Source organism: Pteropus medius, unplaced genomic scaffold (assembly GCF_902729225.1).
Source record: "Pteropus medius unplaced genomic scaffold, Ma_sr-lr_union100, whole genome shotgun sequence".
Lineage (NCBI taxonomy): Eukaryota > Metazoa > Chordata > Mammalia > Chiroptera > Pteropodidae > Pteropus > Pteropus medius.
This window is the reverse complement of record NW_024340693.1, coordinates 1,006,872-1,027,834: the sequence shown is the minus strand read 5'-3', so window position 1 is coordinate 1,027,834 and position 20,963 is coordinate 1,006,872. Positions and strand designations below refer to the sequence as shown.

At 43.4% G+C, this 20,963-nt stretch overlaps 2 protein-coding genes and 1 long non-coding RNA gene across 8 annotated transcripts in view; 1 reads left to right on the top strand and 2 right to left on the bottom strand.

Moving 5' to 3' along the window:
* Positions 1-145: 145 nt before the first annotated feature.
* On the bottom strand, positions 146-9,137 carry LOC120602955 (translation initiation factor IF-2-like). Its single transcript, XM_039863343.1, has 3 exons — positions 9,071-9,137; positions 8,230-8,951; positions 146-1,074 (listed from the first exon to the last, which is right to left on the bottom strand). The coding sequence occupies exons 1-3, from the start codon at positions 9,135-9,137 to the stop codon at positions 799-801; spliced, it is 1,065 nt and encodes a 354-aa protein (XP_039719277.1). The 3' UTR covers positions 146-798.
* LOC120602312 (uncharacterized) lies at positions 4,544-8,156 on the bottom strand. Its single transcript, XR_005652688.1, has 2 exons — positions 7,772-8,156; positions 4,544-5,317 (listed from the first exon to the last, which is right to left on the bottom strand). It is a non-coding gene; the product is annotated as an uncharacterized LOC120602312 (long non-coding RNA).
* USPL1 (ubiquitin specific peptidase like 1) overlaps positions 8,440-20,963 on the top strand; it is a 29,693-nt gene continuing 17,169 nt past the window's right edge. For 2 of the 6 annotated variants that reach the window (XM_039862465.1, XM_039862455.1), the window contains exons 1-2: positions 12,221-12,348; positions 19,997-20,110. In XM_039862465.1, the coding sequence (XP_039718399.1) occupies positions 20,100-20,110 (11 nt within the window). In that variant the 5' untranslated portion in view covers positions 12,221-12,348; positions 19,997-20,099. Of the gene's footprint in view, positions 8,578-11,538; positions 11,705-12,220; positions 12,349-16,285; positions 16,935-19,996; positions 20,111-20,963 lie in introns of those variants that run through there. The other 4 variants (XM_039862438.1, XM_039862428.1, XM_039862447.1 and 1 more) reach the window with 4 other exon arrangements.

Sequence of the window (20,963 nt, the reverse complement as noted above, 5' to 3'; positions counted from 1 at the left end):
CAATGGATGAATGGATAAAGATGAGGTACATATATACAACGAAATATTACTCAGCCATGAAAAAGAATGAAATCTTGCCATTTGCGGAAAACATGGATGAACTTAAGAGGGCATTATGCTCAGTGAAATAAGTGAGACAGAAAGGCAAATATCACATGATCTCACTTATGTGTAGAATTTTTTAAAAGTTTAATTATTTTTGACAATTTTCTTTCACTTATTTGAACTTCTTCAGTGCTCTGGCATCTGTGCTCACTTAACTAATCATTTTAAACTCCTTTGGGCCTATGGATTATTTCAGAGAGGTAATGACCCTCCCTGGCCGCCCAGTCCACCCAACCCGATTACCCCAGCAAAAAACCTCACTTGAATAAATCAGAAGCTGGGCTCAGACTTTACGAAATACCTCTCGGGAGACCAGAAATAAATGATTAATCCGCAGTGAAGTCAAAATCCTAGCTACAGTCACGTGACGGTAAACCCACCTGTGGACCGCCTGCTCTCTCGCGGGCCGCCCGGGAGATCCTGCAGACTAAGCGGTCCCTCCCTGACCGTACCACTCGGACGTCTGATTTAGATGCAACTACATGGGATGGACGGGCCAGGGGCGGAAAATCATCCTCTCAACTTACCCTCCAACTAGGAAATTACACACTCATGTAGACAAAAAGACAACTATCTCACGCGACTACCATTGACATTTTAACAATTTTAATGGTTCAGTAATTAAACATTGTTGAATTACTTGCTCTCAAATGAAGCAATGTCACCAAATCAACGCAACATGTTCCATGATGTTCACTGCGGCAGCGGCCTCCAAGGCGTGCATTCCAGACACCCTGGCTGGGAGACGTAACTGGGGACTGGGACGAGCTCCCGCATGAGGTCAGGCATCTGTGCAACAAGTGATGGTGTCGCCTCTGGCGCTGGTTCCACCTCTCTCAGACACTTGCTCCGGGGGAAGCCCACTGCCATGCTCGAGGACACGCAGGCAGCCTTCAGAAGACCGCAGCCCCACGACCCTAAACTGGACCCAGCCCGCCGAGCCAGGCCCAGCTTCCGAACCGTCAGAGACTGCATGAGATGACAAATGCTTGGGTTTTAAGACGCTCGGGGTGGTTTCTTACATAACAAAACATAATTAACACAATTATATACACAAATTATCTGGTCGAAGCTGTAACTTTAGTACTTGTCATTTAGGTATTAAAACCCGCAGCATGCTGATGTGATCAAGGTATTAAAATACCCATTAACGAATACCTTAGCACCTCTCAGGGCAAGAACATGAGACTTCCTCAGAGTACTGTTCGGGCTGATGTCACCATCGCCCTCGGGTAGCGGGGAGTGACTGGTCTGGTAAGTCTGAGAAGAAATTCAGAGGCTCAGCCACTTCCTCTCTCCTCTCCATCTGGGATTCGGGGGACTGAAGGGAGCCTTTTGCTCTGGTGTGTTCCCTGTCACACAGCCATTGTGGTGGGGCCAGGTCTATTTGTGTACATGAACTTGAGGTTTAAATGTGCCAATTTCAGGAATGCAACACTACGGAGCTCAGCGCTGCTGCGAACCTCAGCCTCGGCTCCCGAACGGCAGTCACGGTAAAATCCCATTTGAATCTTTGTCAACCTGACTTCTGAGTCTTAGTCCTTAACTGAATCCAAACTTCAGTAAGAAGAAAAAGCAGACCTTATCACCCTCTAAGCTAAGTGCTATTACGGGTATTTTGTGTCTTTGTGGAGTTTCCAGTATATCTGGGGTGTAAACTAAAACATCTGAAGGGCTACCTAGAAGCAGCACGTAATTATTAATAAATAGGCGAGGAACTATGATCCTCGGTGAGCAGAAGAAAATCCGAAGGAGAAAGGTGAAAACACAGGTGCCCAGACACCATGCCAAACCCACAGGATCAGAACGGGCCCCAGCAACCGCATTTTTGCTAAGTTCCCAATGTAATGCTGATCCATACCAATTTCAGAACGCAAGATATACTCGGTGAGTGCAATGACTTTGGAAAAAAGGAGACTGCTATGAGCTAGCAAAGGAAAGATGACAGCTGGCAGAGCTAAGTAAACTTGAAAGGACACGCAGAGTTTAGATGAAGAGGGTCAGAGGAAAGCGACATTTGCTAGCTTATTAACTGCCAGGCCCTGTACTACACAGAATGTCATTTAAGACGATTTCATTTCATATACGGAAAAACTGAGGTTCAAACAGATTAAATAATTGGCCCGAGGTCACAAAACTAGTTAAATGACAGAGTGGGATTAGTACTTTCATTTTGTAGATGAAATCGAGCCTCAGGGAAGTTAAATATTTTGTCAGAAGTAACAAAATTGGAAAGTGGCAGAACTGTGGTTAGTAAGTGGCCACGTTGAAATCGTTGAAATCGGGTCTGTGAATCTAAAGCCTACATTGCTGCAGCTGCTTCTCTTTATTTTTATTTTTTTAATAAGAGGGGGACGAGAAGGTCTATATTGCTTAGGAAAACATACAAAGGTAGGAAAGAAAAAGTAAACTTAAAAAAGAAATCAAATCAGACCATCAAACATTCGTCTATATTTTAACTTATGATGCAGCCAGAGAACCAAACATTACAGACCACCAATGGCTTAGAAATCACTTTAACCGATTACTAAACGACGACTAACTGAAATTAGCGATCCAATTTGCAGACTGGACCCATGACATAACAACTAGTTGGAAAGCGCCAATCTAGTCAAAGTTCAATTAATCTATGGTTAGCCTCAATTTTAAAGTGTTATGTTTAAAGTCAGAGTACTCTTATTTGTAACTGAAATTTTTAAAGACTGCCTTATGACAATGTTTTACTAGACTTCTTTGTGTTCAGTATTATTATTTTATGGACTGTTTAAAAAGTGAAGCTTAACATTAATTCGCGTATAGGGACTTTGGTTCTATTTCTAGTCTCCGCGTATAGGGACTTTGGTTCTATTTTTCTATCTTCAAGACCAAAGTCAAAATTCAACCCTGTGAGGCCCTTCCCGTAATTAAAGTGCATCATCTTTTCTTCATTGCTGCTACGGAACCTTGTACAACTCCATTTAGCACTTATGTCATTTGCCTTGTATGAAAGCCATTTGTTTACAAATGTTTCTACTTCTCTTCAGGGATAAAGACTCTGCATTATTCACCTGTGTATTCACTCGGCATTTAGCACACTGCCTTGCACATGCAGTTAGAGCTTGTGGACGAGTTAGTATTTTTCTCAATAAGATGAGCATATAAATTACATACACATCTTCCGCCAAACCAACCCTGAACTAGCGAATCTAAGAAATTTACTGTTGAAAGCATTGCAGTGTATGAGCGGGTTTGGTCAGCTACGGAATTGGGGAATCGGGAGCCAACAAGATCATTTATTCATCAACAGATGTGTTCTATGTACCAGGCATCGTGTATACAACGGGATAGGACAGATGTAGTCTTTGCCCTCACAAAGCTACCAACCTAGCAGGGAGACACACAATAACCCACACACACACACACTGAAGAAAACACACAGAAGGCGGTAATAAGGGCTCGGAGTGGAGTGGAGGGCAGAGGGCTGCTCAGATAGGGTAGACATTTGACAAGCAAAATTTAAGCTGCGACTTGAAGGGTAAGAGTCAGTTATGCAGAGAAGGGGGTGGCCAGCAGAGTTAAGGCCCTAAGAGTGTCTGGGGTGGTGGGAAAGGGGGCCATTGCTGCAATGCCAGCTTCGGGGGAACGGTTACTGCAGCACATTCCCCAGTCTTCTGTTTTTCAGTCCCTTGCTTCTATCACTTCTCTTTTTCTAAGGCTTAGATTTTCCTGGCTAAATTAAGTGACAGCATAAACACTGGGGAACATACGACTACCCATTTCCAGATAATCCTCATTTCCTCCCAGTCCCTGTGACTGATAAATTCATCTCGGAGTGACAACTATGTCCCAATTAGGGAAGAGTGTTCCTCTATATCGCTTTTAATTCTGATTTGGAGCCCTCCTGATTGCTAATCAACATGTTGTGTGATTACTTCAACAATCACTTATAGAATGTTATCTTGTCATCGGAAGAAAGCAGCTTTGCTGCTTTCTGAACTCTAGCTAGAGCCTAGCTCTCCGCTGAGCAAATGGCATCCCAAGCAGTCCCTAACCACTGAGCGTGCTCGGATCTGCTGCTGGAGCTACAGCACAGGTTCAGTTAGGAGCCTGTGATGTCCTGGAGAAAGCCCTGGGTCAGAAACGAGAGGTTGTAGGATCTGGTCACAGGTGTGCCACTTTGTTATGCAAATATCGGTAAACGGTAAACTGTTTACTTTCTTTAGATTTAGTTTTCTTATTGGTAAAGCGGGAATACATTAAAGTTGCATCTTACACAAATTCAACTACAGGTACACGTGCTTAGCAAAAAATTTAAAAGAAAAATAGCAATTTAAATAGCACTCAGTGCGCATATGCCCTGGAGTCAGCAAGAGCTGAAAAGCACAAATCTGTTGTTCCAGCCATCTGATTGCTTATATGCCTCTCATTGAAAGTCTCGCTCTGCAGTATGATTTCAGTCTTCAAAGATTTATATATTTGTCTGTTTAGGACAAGGTCCCTACATATAATCCACTTGCTTCATCTAGAGCTCCAATGAAGAAACAGCCATCCAGGTGATGTGATTTTCTCATAGGTTTTCTTTAGAATCAAGCAGGGTGTCAACTCCACTATGCCACTTTCTCACACTGGCATGTAGGGGACACGTACATCAAAGTTGATGGAATTCTAGAAATGCATTGTTGAGACCGTGATTTACCAATTTTTTTATGTACTGGTTATTAAATTACATATTTCATCAACCACGTCACTATCCCAACAGAGCTATGTTTCTATCTAGGTCACAAATGTATTCATGTATCTGGAAAATGATGAATGTACAAAGTTATTCATTGCACAATGCTTTTAAAAAGGATCAGGTTAAAAAAAAAAACACCTAAATGTCCAAAAGGAGAGGACTGATGAAATGATACATTATACAATGGAATATTATACAGTCATAAAAAATGAGGAAACATCTCATATGATACAGAACAACTTCTAACATCAGTGAAAAAATAAAGTATGTAAACTACACAGAGTATTTACCATTTATGTAAAAACGGAAGAAAAATAAAATATATATAGTACTTATTTGCTTGTATAGGCATAAGTTTTTTTGGAAAAATATTCAACAAACTGTTAGCGTTGGTTGTTTCTTCTGCAAGGAACTGGGTGGCTGAGGGCCAAGTATGGAAAGAAGACTTTTACCTCGTCTCTTTGACTTTTTGAATTTTGAACCGTATGATTGTATTACCTAATCCAAAAGGAAACACAAAAAGAAAGTAGTTTGAGATGAAATAGGATCGCGTTCTTAACGGAAACTATTTATAAAAAGTAGGCAGTCTACGGGTAAACACCTGTAGGTAGGATGTGCGACTATGAAGGACTTTCCTTAAGAGAGCCATCTTTCCAAACTTCCCACTTCATAGATCTATAAACCAAGGCCTTGAAAATTAAGTGACCCATGTAAGGTCACATGGCAGAAGAGTGGGGATTAGAAACCGGATACTCCAACATCTACTCCAGGACTTTTATTATATTGTCTTCTCATTTTGTGTGGGCAACACAGAGCCAAGTAAATTTAGACGACATATGGGTTGTCACGTTCTATCTAAATTTTAGAGTCTGAAGTCAGAACAATCTCAAACCTTTGGACTACTAATTTCTTGTGTGGTCTGCACATGGCTACACTTATAAACAGGCTGTGCGTATTTCTATCACTGTACACATTACAGTACGATCCTTCTAACTCAACTGAATTCACTGAAGGAAAGAACCAAAATGTCTTATTTTAATTTTTTTTTTAATATACAAATACCTAGTAGAATTATACTGCCAAAAATATTAACATTGGTTCGCATTCCTTAACCAAAACTCAGGGGCTGGATGTGTTTTAGAAATAAGAATTTCTTGGAACTTAAAAAAGGTTACAAGGTACACAAACCATTATGTAGAACCTCACATACCAGTGGCTAAGGGCAGCATCCCATAATCAAACGTATTAATATTTCTTCAGCAAAATATGTGATAAAAGATTAAATGTATAAACTCATTAGTTCAGGTCGTATTTTGCTACCAAATGAATTTTGTCTCCAAGCTTAAAAAGTTTTTGGTCGTCAAAGCCTTCCGAATGTTGGAATTAAGAAATTACAGACTCACAAAGGTGCTGCTAGAAAACATGGTTAGTCACCTCAACTCTCATCTTTCTGATGGGGACAGAACAAGCAGGCAGCTTTTACATCCCAGATTTGGGCCAAGGACTTGTGATTAAGAGATCCAAACTAGTAGAGGGGGCAAAAGCTGAGATTATGACTAGAGTAAAAGAAGAAAAGAAACTCCTAACTACAGCGCTGCATTCCTATGGTAGCCTCATATGTTATTAATTTAATAAAAGCTCCATTTGATTAGCTCTTGTCAGCTTTTAAATGGAAATATGTAAATAAAACTCTGTCCCGCATGGCTGACGAGAGGACTGAGGGAATGAGCTTTAATCCTACTGGGAGGTAACTGTGCTTGACCAGTGCAGCACACTGAAATAGCATCCCAAGTCCAGCAGGCAGGAACACACACCGTTTTCTCAACTTGGTACCACTACGTTAGTATCCTTTTATCTTACAAAGGCGAATATGTTTTTTTCCATCTTTTACAAAGGGAGAAGCTCTGGAGTCAAAACACAGCTTACACTAAAATCTTTTCTTTCCACAACCCAAGATGCCCCTCCATTTTGTTTCTGTTAATATTACATACTTCATTCCTGGCAAAAAAATCAAATTCGTACTAAAAGACTAAGAGCCAACTTTGTAGAACGATGTTTGATTGATATAATTCAGTTTGCTGACATTGATTTCTCAATCTTAAAATTTTAGCTACATTTTACCTGAATCAATTATTTTGTTCAATTTATGAAGTTGATATTCAGCAAATGTTTATTACAAAAAAGTGTGTTCCGTTCCAAAAATGAAAATAGCAATGGTGAACAAGAAAAAAAACAAACCCCTAAGTGTTGGCTATTCCAGCAGGAAACCCTATGCTCTATTTTCATAACTCACTTTTTAAAAAAAAACCTAACTAGCTAGATCTTATAACAAATATACCAACACATTAGTAACCTAATACAACAAAAAAAGGTAAACAAAAACTAACCAGGCTATTTTTTTCAGTCTGAGAAAAACAAAACAACAAACTCCCTGCTGGGTTTCTTGACTATTCGCATTGAGAAATACCAAAAACTAAAATACTTTTTATTGAAGGATTTCACGGGACTTGTTTCCCCATACCATCCTATCTAAATGATCAGCGCTATTCCACAATATAATCATTCCATTTGAGACCACTTAATGGGGCGGGGGGAAAGAGAAAAGAAAAAAAAAAAGCCACTGGTTACTCCGTAAAGCACTGGTCAGAAACCACACACCGGTGTTCTAGGACACACAACCAATCGATCAAAAGGACTTCTGGAGTAAGCTGCCCCCAAGATTGAGAATGCAGACTCCGAAATAGCACACGCGGTCACGACGTCCCTTAAGCCACATGACCTTCCTACGGAAGCAGAGCCTTAACTTAGAAACTGAATGAGAACTGCCCCTTCCTCCGACGTTAAGATAAGGCAGGGCGCTGCAGCCGGCGTGGCAGGGGCGGCCCGGCTGCCGCCGGGGAGGGACCGGCCGCAGACAGCGGAGCGTCCCCGTGCTTTGACTACTCCCCTTACCGTTAGAAGATCTGGGAGGGAGGAAAGGAGGAGAAACACGCCAGAATCCGGGCACAGAGGCCCCTGGACTCGAAGGTGGGGTTTGGGGAGGCGGGGAGGGGCAGCTCCCTGTGTGGTGACCCTTTGTGAACGCGCACTGGGGCAGCTCGGCTCGCCCCGAGGCTTTTCGAGTCGCCGAGACCGCGGCGCCCCGGGGACGCACCGGCCCACGGCCTCCACTGCAGCCTCGGCGGGCTGGGCGGCCCGTCCCTCCCCCGCCCGCCAGGTCACTCAAGGGCGCGTCGGCTTCCGACTCGGGCTGGCGCGGGCCCGGGCCGGTCCTCGGCCTAATCCCTCCGCTGCCGGCCGCGCACTAGTTTTAATCACGCCCCACCCCCTGGCCGCTGGCGTCACCTCCGCCACCCCAGCGCCTTCCAGCAGCTTCCAGAAACGTCGCCTCCCCCAACGCAGCCACTCACAGATGGCGGGCTCTGCAGCCACCGGCCCCGCCCCCAGTCGTCTCCGCAGCAGAAACTGCGGCTGCGGCAGCCGGCCGGACGGCCACGCCTCTGCGGAGGCCGACCGGAAGTGCTCCCGTCCTCGCCTTCCGCCACGCTCACGGACCAAATCCTTTGTGGCCCGGACGGAACCGGAAAAGGAACTCTTTTGCCGCGGACCCAAACCGGAAGCTGCCTTCCCGGCGGAGAGGCCGCTGGGGAGGAGCGGGCCGCGGCCGAACGTGGGGAGAACGTTTCGCCGCGCGGTTCGGCGCTCGAGCCGGGACCGGAGTTCGGAACGACGCGGCTCGAAGCAGAGTACTGGCGCAGGTAAGGGAGGAGGAACAGCGTCCTCTGGCTCTGGAAGCGGGGACAGAACCGGGCCGAGCTGCGGGGCGGCGTGCGCACTGGCAGGGTGGGCCGGGCCGGGGCCCGGCTCCGGTGCGAGGGGCCGGGGCGAGGGGATGGTGTGCGGTTCGGCTTCCGGAGCCGTTCGGGCGCGGAGAGGTAAGAACTGAAGAGAAACCAGAGTCGTGTTCGCGCGTCCCGAGGGGCGTGCAGCCGCGGAGGGTTAACGGAACCCTGCGCCGCCTTGGTTGCCAAGGTCGCGTTTGGAAACTGACTTCTCGGTCCTGCCCGTCCCCGGCTGACGACCGCGGGGTCTGGCGCCCGATCCCCTGCCTCGGCTGCAGGCCCCCCGCGACCTCACCTGCGACAGCGCTGGGGCTGCGCCCGCGGGGCCTCGGAGGGCAGGCAGGCAGGCTCCGGTGCCTGTCAGGCTCCTGTTTGAGCAGCCACTTCTCTGGGTTTCCCCCTTTTGCACGCGGGTCTGCGAAGTAAGCGTAATTGCATCTTTTTCGCTGTTCCCGTGGCCAATCTCCCACATCCATTGCGTTGTCACTGGCTGCTTACTGGGCCAGCAGTTCACGTTCACGCTTTTGGAGTTTCTGGCTCCCAGAAGAAATGAACAGGGGGGCGTCAGAAGAGAGATGCCGGGGGCGAAGTGGAAGACTGGGAGGCCGGTTTGGGCTGGCAGCGCAGTGGGCTTTGTTTTAGGTCCTCGTACTACCTTCAGGTCACACGCTGCCCTGTTTGGACTTTCCCAGAGTTGGGCTGGTGTTGATAGATCAGAGCTGAGCAAGGAAAGAGTCAGACTTGTCTTATAGTGGTATGGAGTGCGGACGGGATGGAAAGAGAAGTGGGGACTGGAGATGCTAACAAAGAACTGTCCGCAGAATTTGGTGACTTAACTGTGTGAAGAAGAGGGAAGTGGAAGGGTAGAGAACCGCTCAGATGTTCTAGTGTTTGTGTTTGGAACGATGGAGATGCCAACATATAGGGGAGATACAAGAAAGCGGAGCCAGTTATTTTCGAAGGGAGCATTGTGAAGGTGGTCGTTTAGGGACAGATTGAGTTGTAAGAATCGCCCCCAGGATTTTGTATGTAGGACAAAGGAAATTGTATGCGGCCTGAATAGCCCAATTTCTCAACTGAATTTTTTCGCTCAGGCATTCTGCCCTATAGGTCTCCAACCCCCAGCTGTTCTGGGTATTTAGGATTTCAGCCACCAACCGACCTGCTTTTCGCATTGAAATGGTGGTAGCGGGATCTGGGGAGCAGATAGCAAGGCTCCTTATGTTTCACTTTTATAATTGAAAGAACCAGCCGAAAAAGTTTTCTAGATCCCTCAAGCAGGTGGAAATTTTCACTAAGAACAATTTATTCAAGAGATAGATTACCAGTTTTTCTTTTGAGAATAGTGCAGGCTGATATAAGATGTGCCGCATGTTTTCTACAGAGTGAAGTATAGAATTAGCACCAGATAAATACTAGTTAAAATTTACTTTGTGCTAGGTGTTAAGCATTTGACATATATCATTGCATTTAATTCTTAGAACAACCCTTTTACAAATAATTCGCTGAACCCAGATGTGCAGCTATAAAGCCCTTGCCCTTAGCCACTCTGGACCTGTAGAAGTTTGACTCTTTCCTGTATGGTTCCCTTTTGTAGGTAGAGTCTTAAGAAGAACCAACCAAAGACAGTAAATTGGTATTGTCTGTGAGGAGCTTAAAAAGGAAAAGTTTAGCACCAACCTGTTTTTACTCTTCTGGTTGTGGTTCTCGGTGGGGCGATTGTGCCTGCAAGGGGACATTTGGCACTGTCTGGAGACACTTTTGATTGTCCCGGCTGAGGGGGGGCGTGCCATGGGCATCTAGCAGGTAGAGGTTAGCGATGCTGCTGAATAAACATCATAGGACACGTGGGACAGCCCTCACGACAGAGAACAAGCTGGTCTAGAACGCTTGCAGTGCTGTAATTGAGAAGCCCTGCCTTGGGGATATTTCTTCTGGAATCGGAAATTGAGATTCACTGGGACTGATTTGCTTAAAAGTGTTTTTATTTTTTAAATTATTTCTTGGCTTGAAAGGTGTGTAAAGTGTATACAGCTAGAATAGAAAAGCATGACTGGTTTTTAAAGTGAGCTTGTGAGCTGCAGTTTTTCAGGAGATGATTGTCATTAAATCATGGATTTTCAGATTCGAGGAAGACCTTGAAATTATTTTACAGCTCTACTGAGTCTCCTGTATCTGGTTTTCCTGTATTTTAAATTCCTCTCTAAACTATTTTTAACAATTACTTTAATTACACCGAGCTCCAGTCTCATAATTTTGACTTTATTGAATGTCATTCTGATCAATGGGACTACACTCAAAACAAGCTTGTTACATGTGTAATTCGTAGTGTAACAGTGTTTATATTTTTGTGCTGATACAGATCATTTACTTTAATGTAAAGTAGTATCTTGTCGGCAGCATTTAAAAAGTAGTGTTATTATTGGTGGTTGAAAGCAGAGTGGGTTCTTTTCTCCCTGTCAAGTATTGGCACAATGAATCTGAGATTTTTAAAGTAGTTTCTTAGTATCATGCTGACATGTTTGTTTTAAATTGTGCATAGACTAAAATCTTAGGCTTTCGAATTCTGGTCAATCTAAATTGGCTTTAAATAATAGTATCTCTATTAAAAGTTTTGAAAAACTTGCTTGCAAACGAGTCTACTATAGAAACTTGTCCTATTGCCAGCCTCTGCCCTCTCCCCACAAATTTGCTAGGTTTATAAATAAATTCAGATGTTTTATTTGCACTTCAAGATTACAATTTTAAACTATGTTTATCTTAGGACATGCAGTTCTCAGAATATACTTAGTATATATACGTTTTGTAAAATAGCATAGTTCTTTTTCAGAGTAAATAGGATTTTTATTTAATTGTCTATTGACTTTTTTTTTTCAGGGTTCATTGAAAAATCCTTAGTGATATTGACATGTTTCAAGTGACATAAATTAGCCAATGACTCGGAATGATGGATTCCCCGAAGACTGGAAATGGTTTGCCAGTGATTGGACCAGGGACTCATATAGGGAAATCTTCACTCCACATGGTGGGGTATTTGGGAAAAGTTAGTGAACTTATTTTTTGCCTCCGTGCAAAGTTGGTTTTTTTTTCTCTTATTTTGAGACTTTAATTCGGTTTTAATTTTACCAATTAACTTCTAAAAATTTGTATCTTCCACGGAAATCTTATAGCAATGGCGAAAGATTGTTTTACTGTGTTACCTGTCTTTTATTAATGTGTGAAAGTAGAAATAAAGCATAGATCTTATGGTTTGCTATTCTCTGAAAATGTGGAACATGCATTTTCCTTGGCAATTGACATTACTTTGTTTCCTGAAAATAAAACTGATGCTATTCTTAACACTTAAAATTTAATATTTAAAAGTATGATACATTCTTTTTGGAATAATAGCTGTATTTAAAGCTTGTGTGCATTTTTTATTTGCCATGTCGAAAATATCTTTGCAGTACATTTCTAGGTGAAAGGTGTAATTTTTTTCCTGCTTACTTTTCCATTTAACTTTTTGTAATTTGATACAATTTAGGAATGTCTATATTTTAATTTACTTTATTTCTCTTTTAGAATTGTGATTCTAATGTCCCATCAGATGGGTATTGCCCTGCTTGCAGAGAGAAGGGAAAGTTGAAAGCCTTAAAGACTTATCGAATTAGTTTTCAAGAATCTATCTCGTTGTGTGAGGATCTGCAGGTAAAGTATTAATCGTAGATAGTATCAAGATTTTAGTCTTTTGCTTTTTCCTTCGGTATTTAATTTTGTGCTCTCTTTGTATTTTCCAGGCTGTATATTTGTAATACATAATAATCAGAGTTTCTAGATTTGTCTGGTATGCTATTGCAATATGTTTGTTTTTATCGTCATTAGTCTTGTGAGAGGACAACATATATTTCAAGATTGATTTTTTTAACTTCTCAAGGGGCCTTGCTAGCTGTTGGTATATAGTAGTTACTCTCTCATCTCTTTCGTGTATTAACTTTGGGATTAATCGGACGAGTTATTAGTCTCTGCAGGTTATGTACTTAAGGCTCTAAATGTCTTTTAGAATAAATTATAGTAATTTGTATCCACTGGTACAACTTTTATATAGGAAGGAGCTCATTAAGTTCTGTAATGCCCTACGTTGTATTGTACTTGACTGCTAAGAAACTCACACACACATTTAATTCTCATAAGTTCACGAGGTAGGTGTCCCCATTTTGTGACTAAGAACACGTGCAGAGCGTTCAGGAACGCAAGGCCTTTGGAAAGCAGCAGGCTGTGGCTGGAACGCAGCCTTCGGATTTCAGGTGCTTTTATTCCAGCTAAACTAGCAGCTCGTTAGACTGTCCTGTGCTTTTGAAAAATCCCTGGGTCTCACCCTTAGGTGCTGACTCGGTGGAGTTGAACCAGATACTCTATAGCTTTTTTTAACTTTTGAAGACGAGTCTGATGATTAGCCACGTTTGGAAAAAACTAGACCGAATCGCACTGTTGGTGGTGCTTTGCTCGGTACAACTTGAAGAAAACCCCAGGCATTCTCATGATTGGAAATACGTTTCTCATGCATTTATTCAGTAAACATTTCTTGAGTGTCACTGTGTTGGTACTTTTCTAAATGTTAGGATACAATTACAAACAATTTCTCACTCAAAAAGTTGGTGTTCTAGAGTGGGGAAGAAAATAAACAAGTCAAGTGTGTTTTTTTGTGTGAGGTGATGAAAAGTGCTATGGAGGCAAATAGAGCCACGGGGACCGGGTGTCAGCGAGTGGGACGTCGCAGGGTTACGTAGATGTTGAAGGGAACTCCTCATGGAGGAAGTGGCGTTTGAGCAAAGACCTGAGGGAGATGAGGAGGAAGAAGCCGTGGGGATCTCTGAGACATAGAGGCTGCCCGTCCATGTCTGTGTGGCCACGGGGAGACCTGTGGCTGGGTCTGGCAAAGGAAGCAGGGTCGCAGAAGATGGGTCAGAGAAGTAACAGGAGCGGGCTGGGCCAAGGAGGGTCTCGTCGGCATTGTGAGGTCTCTGGCTTTTACTTGGGCTGAATGAAGAACCCAGGTAGGGATGTCGGCAGAGCAGTGACATAATCTGACTTATGTGTTCAAAGGGTCACTGTGGCTGCTGTGTTGAAAGTGTGTGTCATGGGCAAGACCTCAAGCAGGGAGACCAGTTGGAAAGCAGCTGCAGGCGGAGCAGATGGTGAGCAAGGCGATGAGGCATGGTTGCATTCTACGTGTATTTTGAAAGCGGAGCCAAAAGGATTCGCTGAGGGATTGGGCTACACTGTAGGAGAGGTTGGGCTCAAGCACGAGTCCCAGATTTTTGACCTGAATGATTGGAAGAGTGGAATTGCCAGTTACTTTGATGACACGGCTTTGGAAGAGGAGGATTGGGAAAAGGATCAGGAGGCCAGAACCAGTCAAGCTGGAGACATCTGCCCAACATCTGTGGGTCTGGAGCGAACAGCTGGATCTGTGCTTCTGGCGTTGGGTGCAGTGTTTGTGACTGGAGATGCACGTGGGGAGTCGTCGGCGTGTAGCTGAGTGAACCATGAGATGGGTGAATTTACTAGGAGTACGGGTAAAAGAACCGTCATCGCTAAAGAGTCTGGTTTATTGTTCTTTATTAAGTAGGGTGCTGACTCTGCTTGAGATTGGGAAAGATTGTTTGCTTTTTAATTTTTGCCTCTTTGAAATTTTTAAAAAATTTTAATTGCAGTAACCAAAAAAAAAAAAACCCATAACAAAGTTTATCATTTTAACCGTTTTTAAGTGTCCGACTCAGGAGTGTCAGCTGCATCCACATTGGGGTGCAGCAGGTCTCTAGGACTTTCTCATCTCACACAAGGGAAACTGTCCCCATGAAACAGTAACTCCCACCCTCCCCCAGCCCCGCTCCCACCCTTTTCTCTGTCTCTGTGAGTTTCACTCCGTCAGGTCCCTCACGTAAGTGGACACGTACGGCATTTGTCTTTTTGTGTCTGGCTCATTTCACTGAGCATAATGTCCTCAGGGTTTATCCATGTTATAGCATGTGACAGGATTTCCTTTTTAAAGGCTGAGTAGTACTCATTTTGTGCATATACCACGTTTTCTTTGCCCACTTGTGTGCCCATGGGCACTTGGGTTGCTGCCACCTCCTAACTGTTAAGATTGCTGCCATAAACATGGGTGTGCAAGTATCTCTGAGGTCTTTTAATTTGGGGGAGTATACCCCTTTTTAGGACACTTCGAATAGAAAATTATTGCTGTTTTAAAGCATTTACTGACATATGTAGGATTTAGGAAGTACTCTTAAGGTGTAAAGTTGTTTGACAGTGACTCTACAACTAGTTGGTAACAGAAGAATCTAGAACTTGTTCTATTAAACAGTTTCATAATAAATGCAGTATCATGAGTATCTTGTTTGTATTGAAGAAACTGTATTTAGTGCATTTCAGTTATCTGTTGCTGTGAAACGAACCACCTCACAACTTAGTGACTAAAAAACTTAATGGTTTCACTTATTATTCCTCACGATTCCATAGGTTGGCCAGGCAGCCGGGCGGCTCTTACACCTTCGATGCCATGACCGAAATGTCCGCCTGGCTGGCAGTGGGACCGCGCCACCAGCTGGGTCCCAGCTCAGGCGGTCAGCCAGGGTCTGGGTTCTTCTCCCCAGGGTGTAGGACCGTTCTGTCCTTGAGGCTGGGTTGACCTCTCACAGTGTGGTGGCTGGGACTGGGGAGGGTCTTCCAGAGGGGTTCCATGGGGGCCGGCCCCGTGAGCCAGCACTTAGCAGGGCTGCAGGTGCATCGCTCATGCTGACGTCCCATCGCCGCTCGTCACATGGCCCAACCCAGTGTCGTGTGGCAGGGGCTGACTGCGAGGACAGGAGTAGCCGGAGGTGCTGTTCCTCAGTTCACTAGAGGCCACCGAGGCCGCAGTCTGGCTGCTTGCGGAGAGGGCGGCATGTGTTGAATGAGGGCACGTAGTACATACGTTTCTTGAATTTGTCTTGTGAAATATTTTGCTGGTTATCAAACTTAGGGAGAACTTATTGATTATTTTAGCCATCTGTTTATACTGTTGATATTTGACTGAAAATGGGTTAATGCACAGTGAGATTTGACAGTCATTAAAATCCAGCCAGTTTGACTCTTAGGCCCAGTAAAGATCCAAAGTTGATGCGCTGATGTTCTCTCAGGTTAATACTCAGCTTCAGAATGAAGCAACAGAAATTACTCCACGTAACTTTTTTATTTGAAAATGCTTTTCTAATTTTTAGTGTTACGCAGTGTACTTGTCCCTAAGAATAACACACTCGTAAAATATTTCTTTAAACTGTTGAAAAATTTTATCCACTTGACGTTAGCTTTTTATCAGAGCAAAAGTATGTATGTTTTCTTTGTCTGCTTAACCCAGGGTGATTCAGATTAAAGCCTTGATTGTTTAAATTCACTAGGAATAGTTATTCTCTTGGGGACCAAATTTTTTATTAAATAGTTGTTTATCTCTAGTTCCTTCAAATTTAGGTTAATGATATTATACCCTCTCATGTCAAGTTGATGCTAAAATTTTGTACATGTTTTAATGACTTAGGAACAGTAAAGTAAAACTTGAGATTACTTGACTTTTTGTAGTTTTTATCATTTTATCTTTCCTTTCCAGTGCATCTATCCTTTGGGCTTTAAATCACTTAATAACTTAATTTCTCCTGATTTGGAAGATCATCAGACTCCAAATAAGCCTCAAAAAAGAAAGCTCTTGGAAACCAGCTATAGAGACTCACCTCCTTTAGCAAATTCCAAAAAGATTAAAGATCGTATCGTCACCGGTGGCGACCGGGTTTTGGGCAGCAGACGTTCTGGAGAGGCCCATGATGAAGCCGCATCGGACATACCTGGCTCACCACACGGCGGTCAGCGGGACCCAGTTAGGGCCGATAATTCCTTGGAGCAGGACGAGATTTTGGAAGCTGCTATTGCTGACGTGGCTGCTGAAGAAGATGCTGCTACGGTGGGTGTTTCTGGAACTGGCAACGCTGCCCCTCAAAATGAAGGAGGCACGCCTGGACTGGAAACGCCGCTGGAGAGCAGGTGCAGGCCGTTTTGCCGGACTGTGTGTGTTCAGTGGAGAAACTCTCATGCCCTCTGTTGGTTGGACTGCCTCCTGTCAGCGCTGGTGCACTTGGAAGTGCTGAGGAAGGCTGTGCTGACCCACCTGTGCGCCAAAGAGGACTCCGTGTTCTGGCAGCTGTTCACACAGTACAGCCGCGCCAGCGAGCTGCTGCACGCCAGCCAGGTGGATGGAGTCGAAGGTCCGTGGTAATACTTTATTTCTCTTTAATTTGTAAAGAAAATGTTGAGTTTCATCTCACAGCCCGTGGAAAAGATGCCATCAGTACCCTCTGTTCTGTGTGGAGACCCGGGAGCTGTCGTGAAACTGAACTGACACCACTTACATGGTCACGACTGCCCCCGAAAGGCAGTCCTTTCTCAAAAACCGAGTGAACATCAAAAGAGGCTGTAGTGGATCTTAGCTCAGGGTAACAGTGCTCATCAGAGAGCGTATCTAAGTAAAATTTTAAGTTTTTTAATTGCCATAAAGCAGAAAAAAAGAACACAGATCACCCACAATTCTGCAGCTCTCCCCAAAATCTGTCTTCACAGTGAGGGATATATTTTTTGTTTTATTTTCTATAAAGTAGGATACCCACGAACCCACTCCCAACCCAAGAAGAATTAAAATAGTCCCAGTAACTTGCATGTGCCCACGTGCTCCTCCCCCGCATCTTCCACCCCTGCCCCCCCGCAAAGGCAATCATCACCCCGAATGCATCCCGTCCTTCCTTCTTCCTTAATGGTTTGCCCTACGGGTGTGTCTGAACAATATAACGTCTAATTTGTTTTCAATTTAATAAAAAAAGGATATTACGCAATGTCTTCTGGGACCCCTTTTTCTTTTTTTAAAGATTTATCTACGAAGCTGCTTCCTTTTGTGGTTCATTGATTTTCAGTGCTCTAGAATGTTTCCATTTTGTAAATACATCAATATATTCATTCAACTGCCCTTGGGTTGTTTTTTGCCATTACAATGCTACTGCTGTTAATGTCCTCAGGTGGGTCTCCTGGCATACAGGTAGCAAGCCCGTTGGCTGTACGGTAGGAATGGGATTGCCCCATCGTAGGTGTGAGTCCAGCGTCACAGTGTCCCAGTGAGTCGTGTTCCATGGAGTTCGTGCCCATCAGCACACCCCTTGGCGGCACACTTGGGAGACCTTTGCTCTTTGATGGGTGGGAGCAGTCTGTGGTCTCGGTTTGCCTTTCCCAGATGTTAGAGGCTGAACAGGTCTTCACGTGTAGGGTGGCTGTGCTCCGTCTTCTGTGGAGTGCCTGCCTGTCATCCCTCTCCGTTCTGCCGCCACGTTCTTACTGGTTTGTGTGAGTTTTAGGTGTCCTTGTTCTGTGTTTATGTCTGATACATACTGATAAATCACCCAATTTGTATCTTGTGTTTTTACTTTTATTTTTTTTTTTTTTTTGATGGCTTTTAGGGTGCATTTTACTGGTTTTTCAGAATTTGTGTTGTTACTTTTTACAAGATATCTTTTTATGTGCAAAAATTGTTAATCTTTCCTTTCATAGCTAGTAATTTGGCTTTTAAAAGAAAACTTTTCTTTCCCCCAAATCAGAAAGTCGTTCTTCTCTATTTTCGCTGAAAAGTCATAAAGTTATGCGTTTGACGTTGAAATCCTTAATTCTGTTGGAATCATTTTTTTGAGTGTGACGTGTGGTGGTAAGGTCCCATTTTTTCCCCGTTGCATAGCCAGTTTTTTTAGCTCTACTTTTTGTCTCAATTCATGCCACTTTTGTCATATGATATTCCATATATGAAGACAACTGTCAACTCTTAGTTCTCTTGGCCACTTTTTCTGTGCCTGCACCAATACCGCACTGTTTTGATTATTAGGGCTTTTTTGGTCTTGCTATGTGCTAGTGTAAGAATCCTTTATTCTACTTGACTTTGCTCATGCAGTCTTTTATGTAAATCTTATACATTGTTTCCCCATTGGTGCCCAATGAAGCTGCTTATTACCATTTTTTGCTATTATGAATAAACAGCATGACAGATATCCATTTATCCTCTGAATCCCTTGCTGATTATATCCTAGAAGGAATATTAAAATACAAACATAAAGAGTCTTTCCGAATGGCTTTCCAGAAGGCTTTCACCAGCACGTAATTACATTTTCACAGGTAGAAGAAAACATCCCAGAGCACGCTCGTCACCTGGGTATAACATTTAAAAGTTATAATTTTGTTAGATAAGAAGTATTTTGTTTCAATTTGACTTTCTTTGAGATTGAATTTCTTTGCAGTTTTTAAAGTTAAGTTTTTCACAAGCATTTTTGCTTTTGTCTTCTGTTTCTGTTTTCTATAATTATAGGCACTATAATGCTGAGTAGGGGACAGTTCATTGCAGAAAAGAATACTTCTCGTTCAAATTTTGACTCGACTGTTGAATTTATTTTAATCTTATATTTTAATCTTATTAATTTTTTATAGAATATTTAGTAGTATTTATAATACGGTTGTAATTACATTCGAGCTGCATTTCTTTGAATTATAAATGTTCTTTTCTGGCGTGGTCAAATAACAAAAGTTCTGATCGATGCTTGTGATCAGCTGTATGTATTATTTATTTGTAAGATTTGAGTGAAAAGATCTCTTTGTAGCTTTAAGAGTAACAGGATTCAGAGGTATATGGAGGCTTTTATTAAAAATAATTTGTTTATTAATCTTGGATAGTTTTCTGTCACAGTAATTCAATTTTGAGGACTTTTGTCCTAAAGAAATTATCAAAAACATGGACAGGTATGTGCTCAAAGACACTCATCATGATAGTATTCACAGCAGCAAACGTGCTGCTATAGGGGAATGATTAATAAAACTGTGGCTTCACTGGAGTGTAGTAACGAGCCTGCAGAGTTTTTAATGAAGCAAATTTGAGTGAAAAAAGCAGGATGTGGAATTGTATAAATGCTATGATGTTGTCGAAGACCCCTCAGACCCTTCCCATCCTCCCAAACAATGACAGAGAAGGAGGGATTTATACCAGATGTTTGGGAAATAGTCATAACTTCTTAAGACTCCTTATAATGGCGCTGGCCCAGTCGGCGCTGACGGTGCTGTGCCGTTAACATACTGAGGGAGTGCACGGCACGCCGCAGAGGGCGGAGGGAGGGTGAAGGAAACGTCGCTTTTCATGTCTGTTTGCAAAATATGTTGACTGATAAACTTTCATTCTTGGTAATGTTTTAATTTTCTTGAAAAGATATAGGTTGATGAGAAATGATAATGTTCTGTATCATGTTTTTAGGTGGAGATTGTAAAGAACTTAATTCAGAAATCTTTGCAAAGATAGAGGCCTGTCTGAATGAAGTCAGAGATGAAATTTTTCTTAGACTCCAGCCTCAGCTTAGATGCACATTAGGTAAGTAATTTGTGAGATTTAACTGTATTACTCACCTACCGTAAAGACATATTTACATCATAAGGAAACGTGATGCTGTTTTATTACTTTGGATGATCAGATTCTCGGGAGGGAGAATCTGAGTGGTTTCATGTAGGAATCGACTGCTGGTAAACCGTCGGCGGGCAGAGCTGCGCCCTGTAAATACGCTGGCTGGGCTCCACCCCTTGAGCGGGGGCAGGCCCCAGCCAGGTGAAGACTCTGAAGCGCACCTCCGCCTGCTTTCGCCCAGTAGGCCAGTCCAGCATTTTCCTCCTTGACTGTGCGTTGAAAACCACCTAGAGAGTGTAAGAGCGACTGCTAGTGCCAGGGGCCCGTTCAGAGAATCTCAGGTGGGGCTCGGTCAGTCATCCTCAGGCGCGCCCACGTGATCCTAACGGTGGGCCCGGTGGAGAATATCTGGTCTTAACCCAGCAGAGCGATTCTGCTCCGCCCGCTCTTGCTGGTTTAGGCGTGGACAGATGACACAGGCTTTGCCAGTAGGATGTGAGGAGAAATATACTGATGACCTTTTGGGAGAGCTTTCTCACCTTTAAAAAGAGCGCAAGAATGAGACCTGCTCTGTCCTCTGATCGGCTTTTGGCCTCTGGGAGCAGAGTGGAGCAGGCCGCTGGATCTGTTTTTAGTTTTGCAGAAAGGCGCTTAGCTTGTTTGAGGGAATGTCTTTTTGTTTGATTTCTTATTCTTGTATTAACTCTATTAATATTGGATCATAGGAACAGAATGTACGGTTCCCCGTCAGTATGTTACCCGTTACCCATATTAAATTGTGTAACGTCAGTGCCTTCAAGTTTTTCTCTCAGCGAGTGGCAGG

Coding starts and splice junctions, on each gene's coding strand:
- LOC120602955 (XM_039863343.1), bottom strand. CDS start 9,137: ATGGATGTGGGAGATTGGCCACGGGAACAGCGAAAAAGATGCAATTAC. Junction 8,952..9,070: donor CGCTTACTTCGCAGACCCGC/GTGCAAAAGGGG, acceptor GTCGCAGGTGAG/GTCGCGGGGGGCCTGCAGCC. Junction 1,075..8,229: donor GGCTGCAGAGCCCGCCATCT/GTGAGTGGCTGC, acceptor CATCTCATGCAG/TCTCTGACGGTTCGGAAGCT.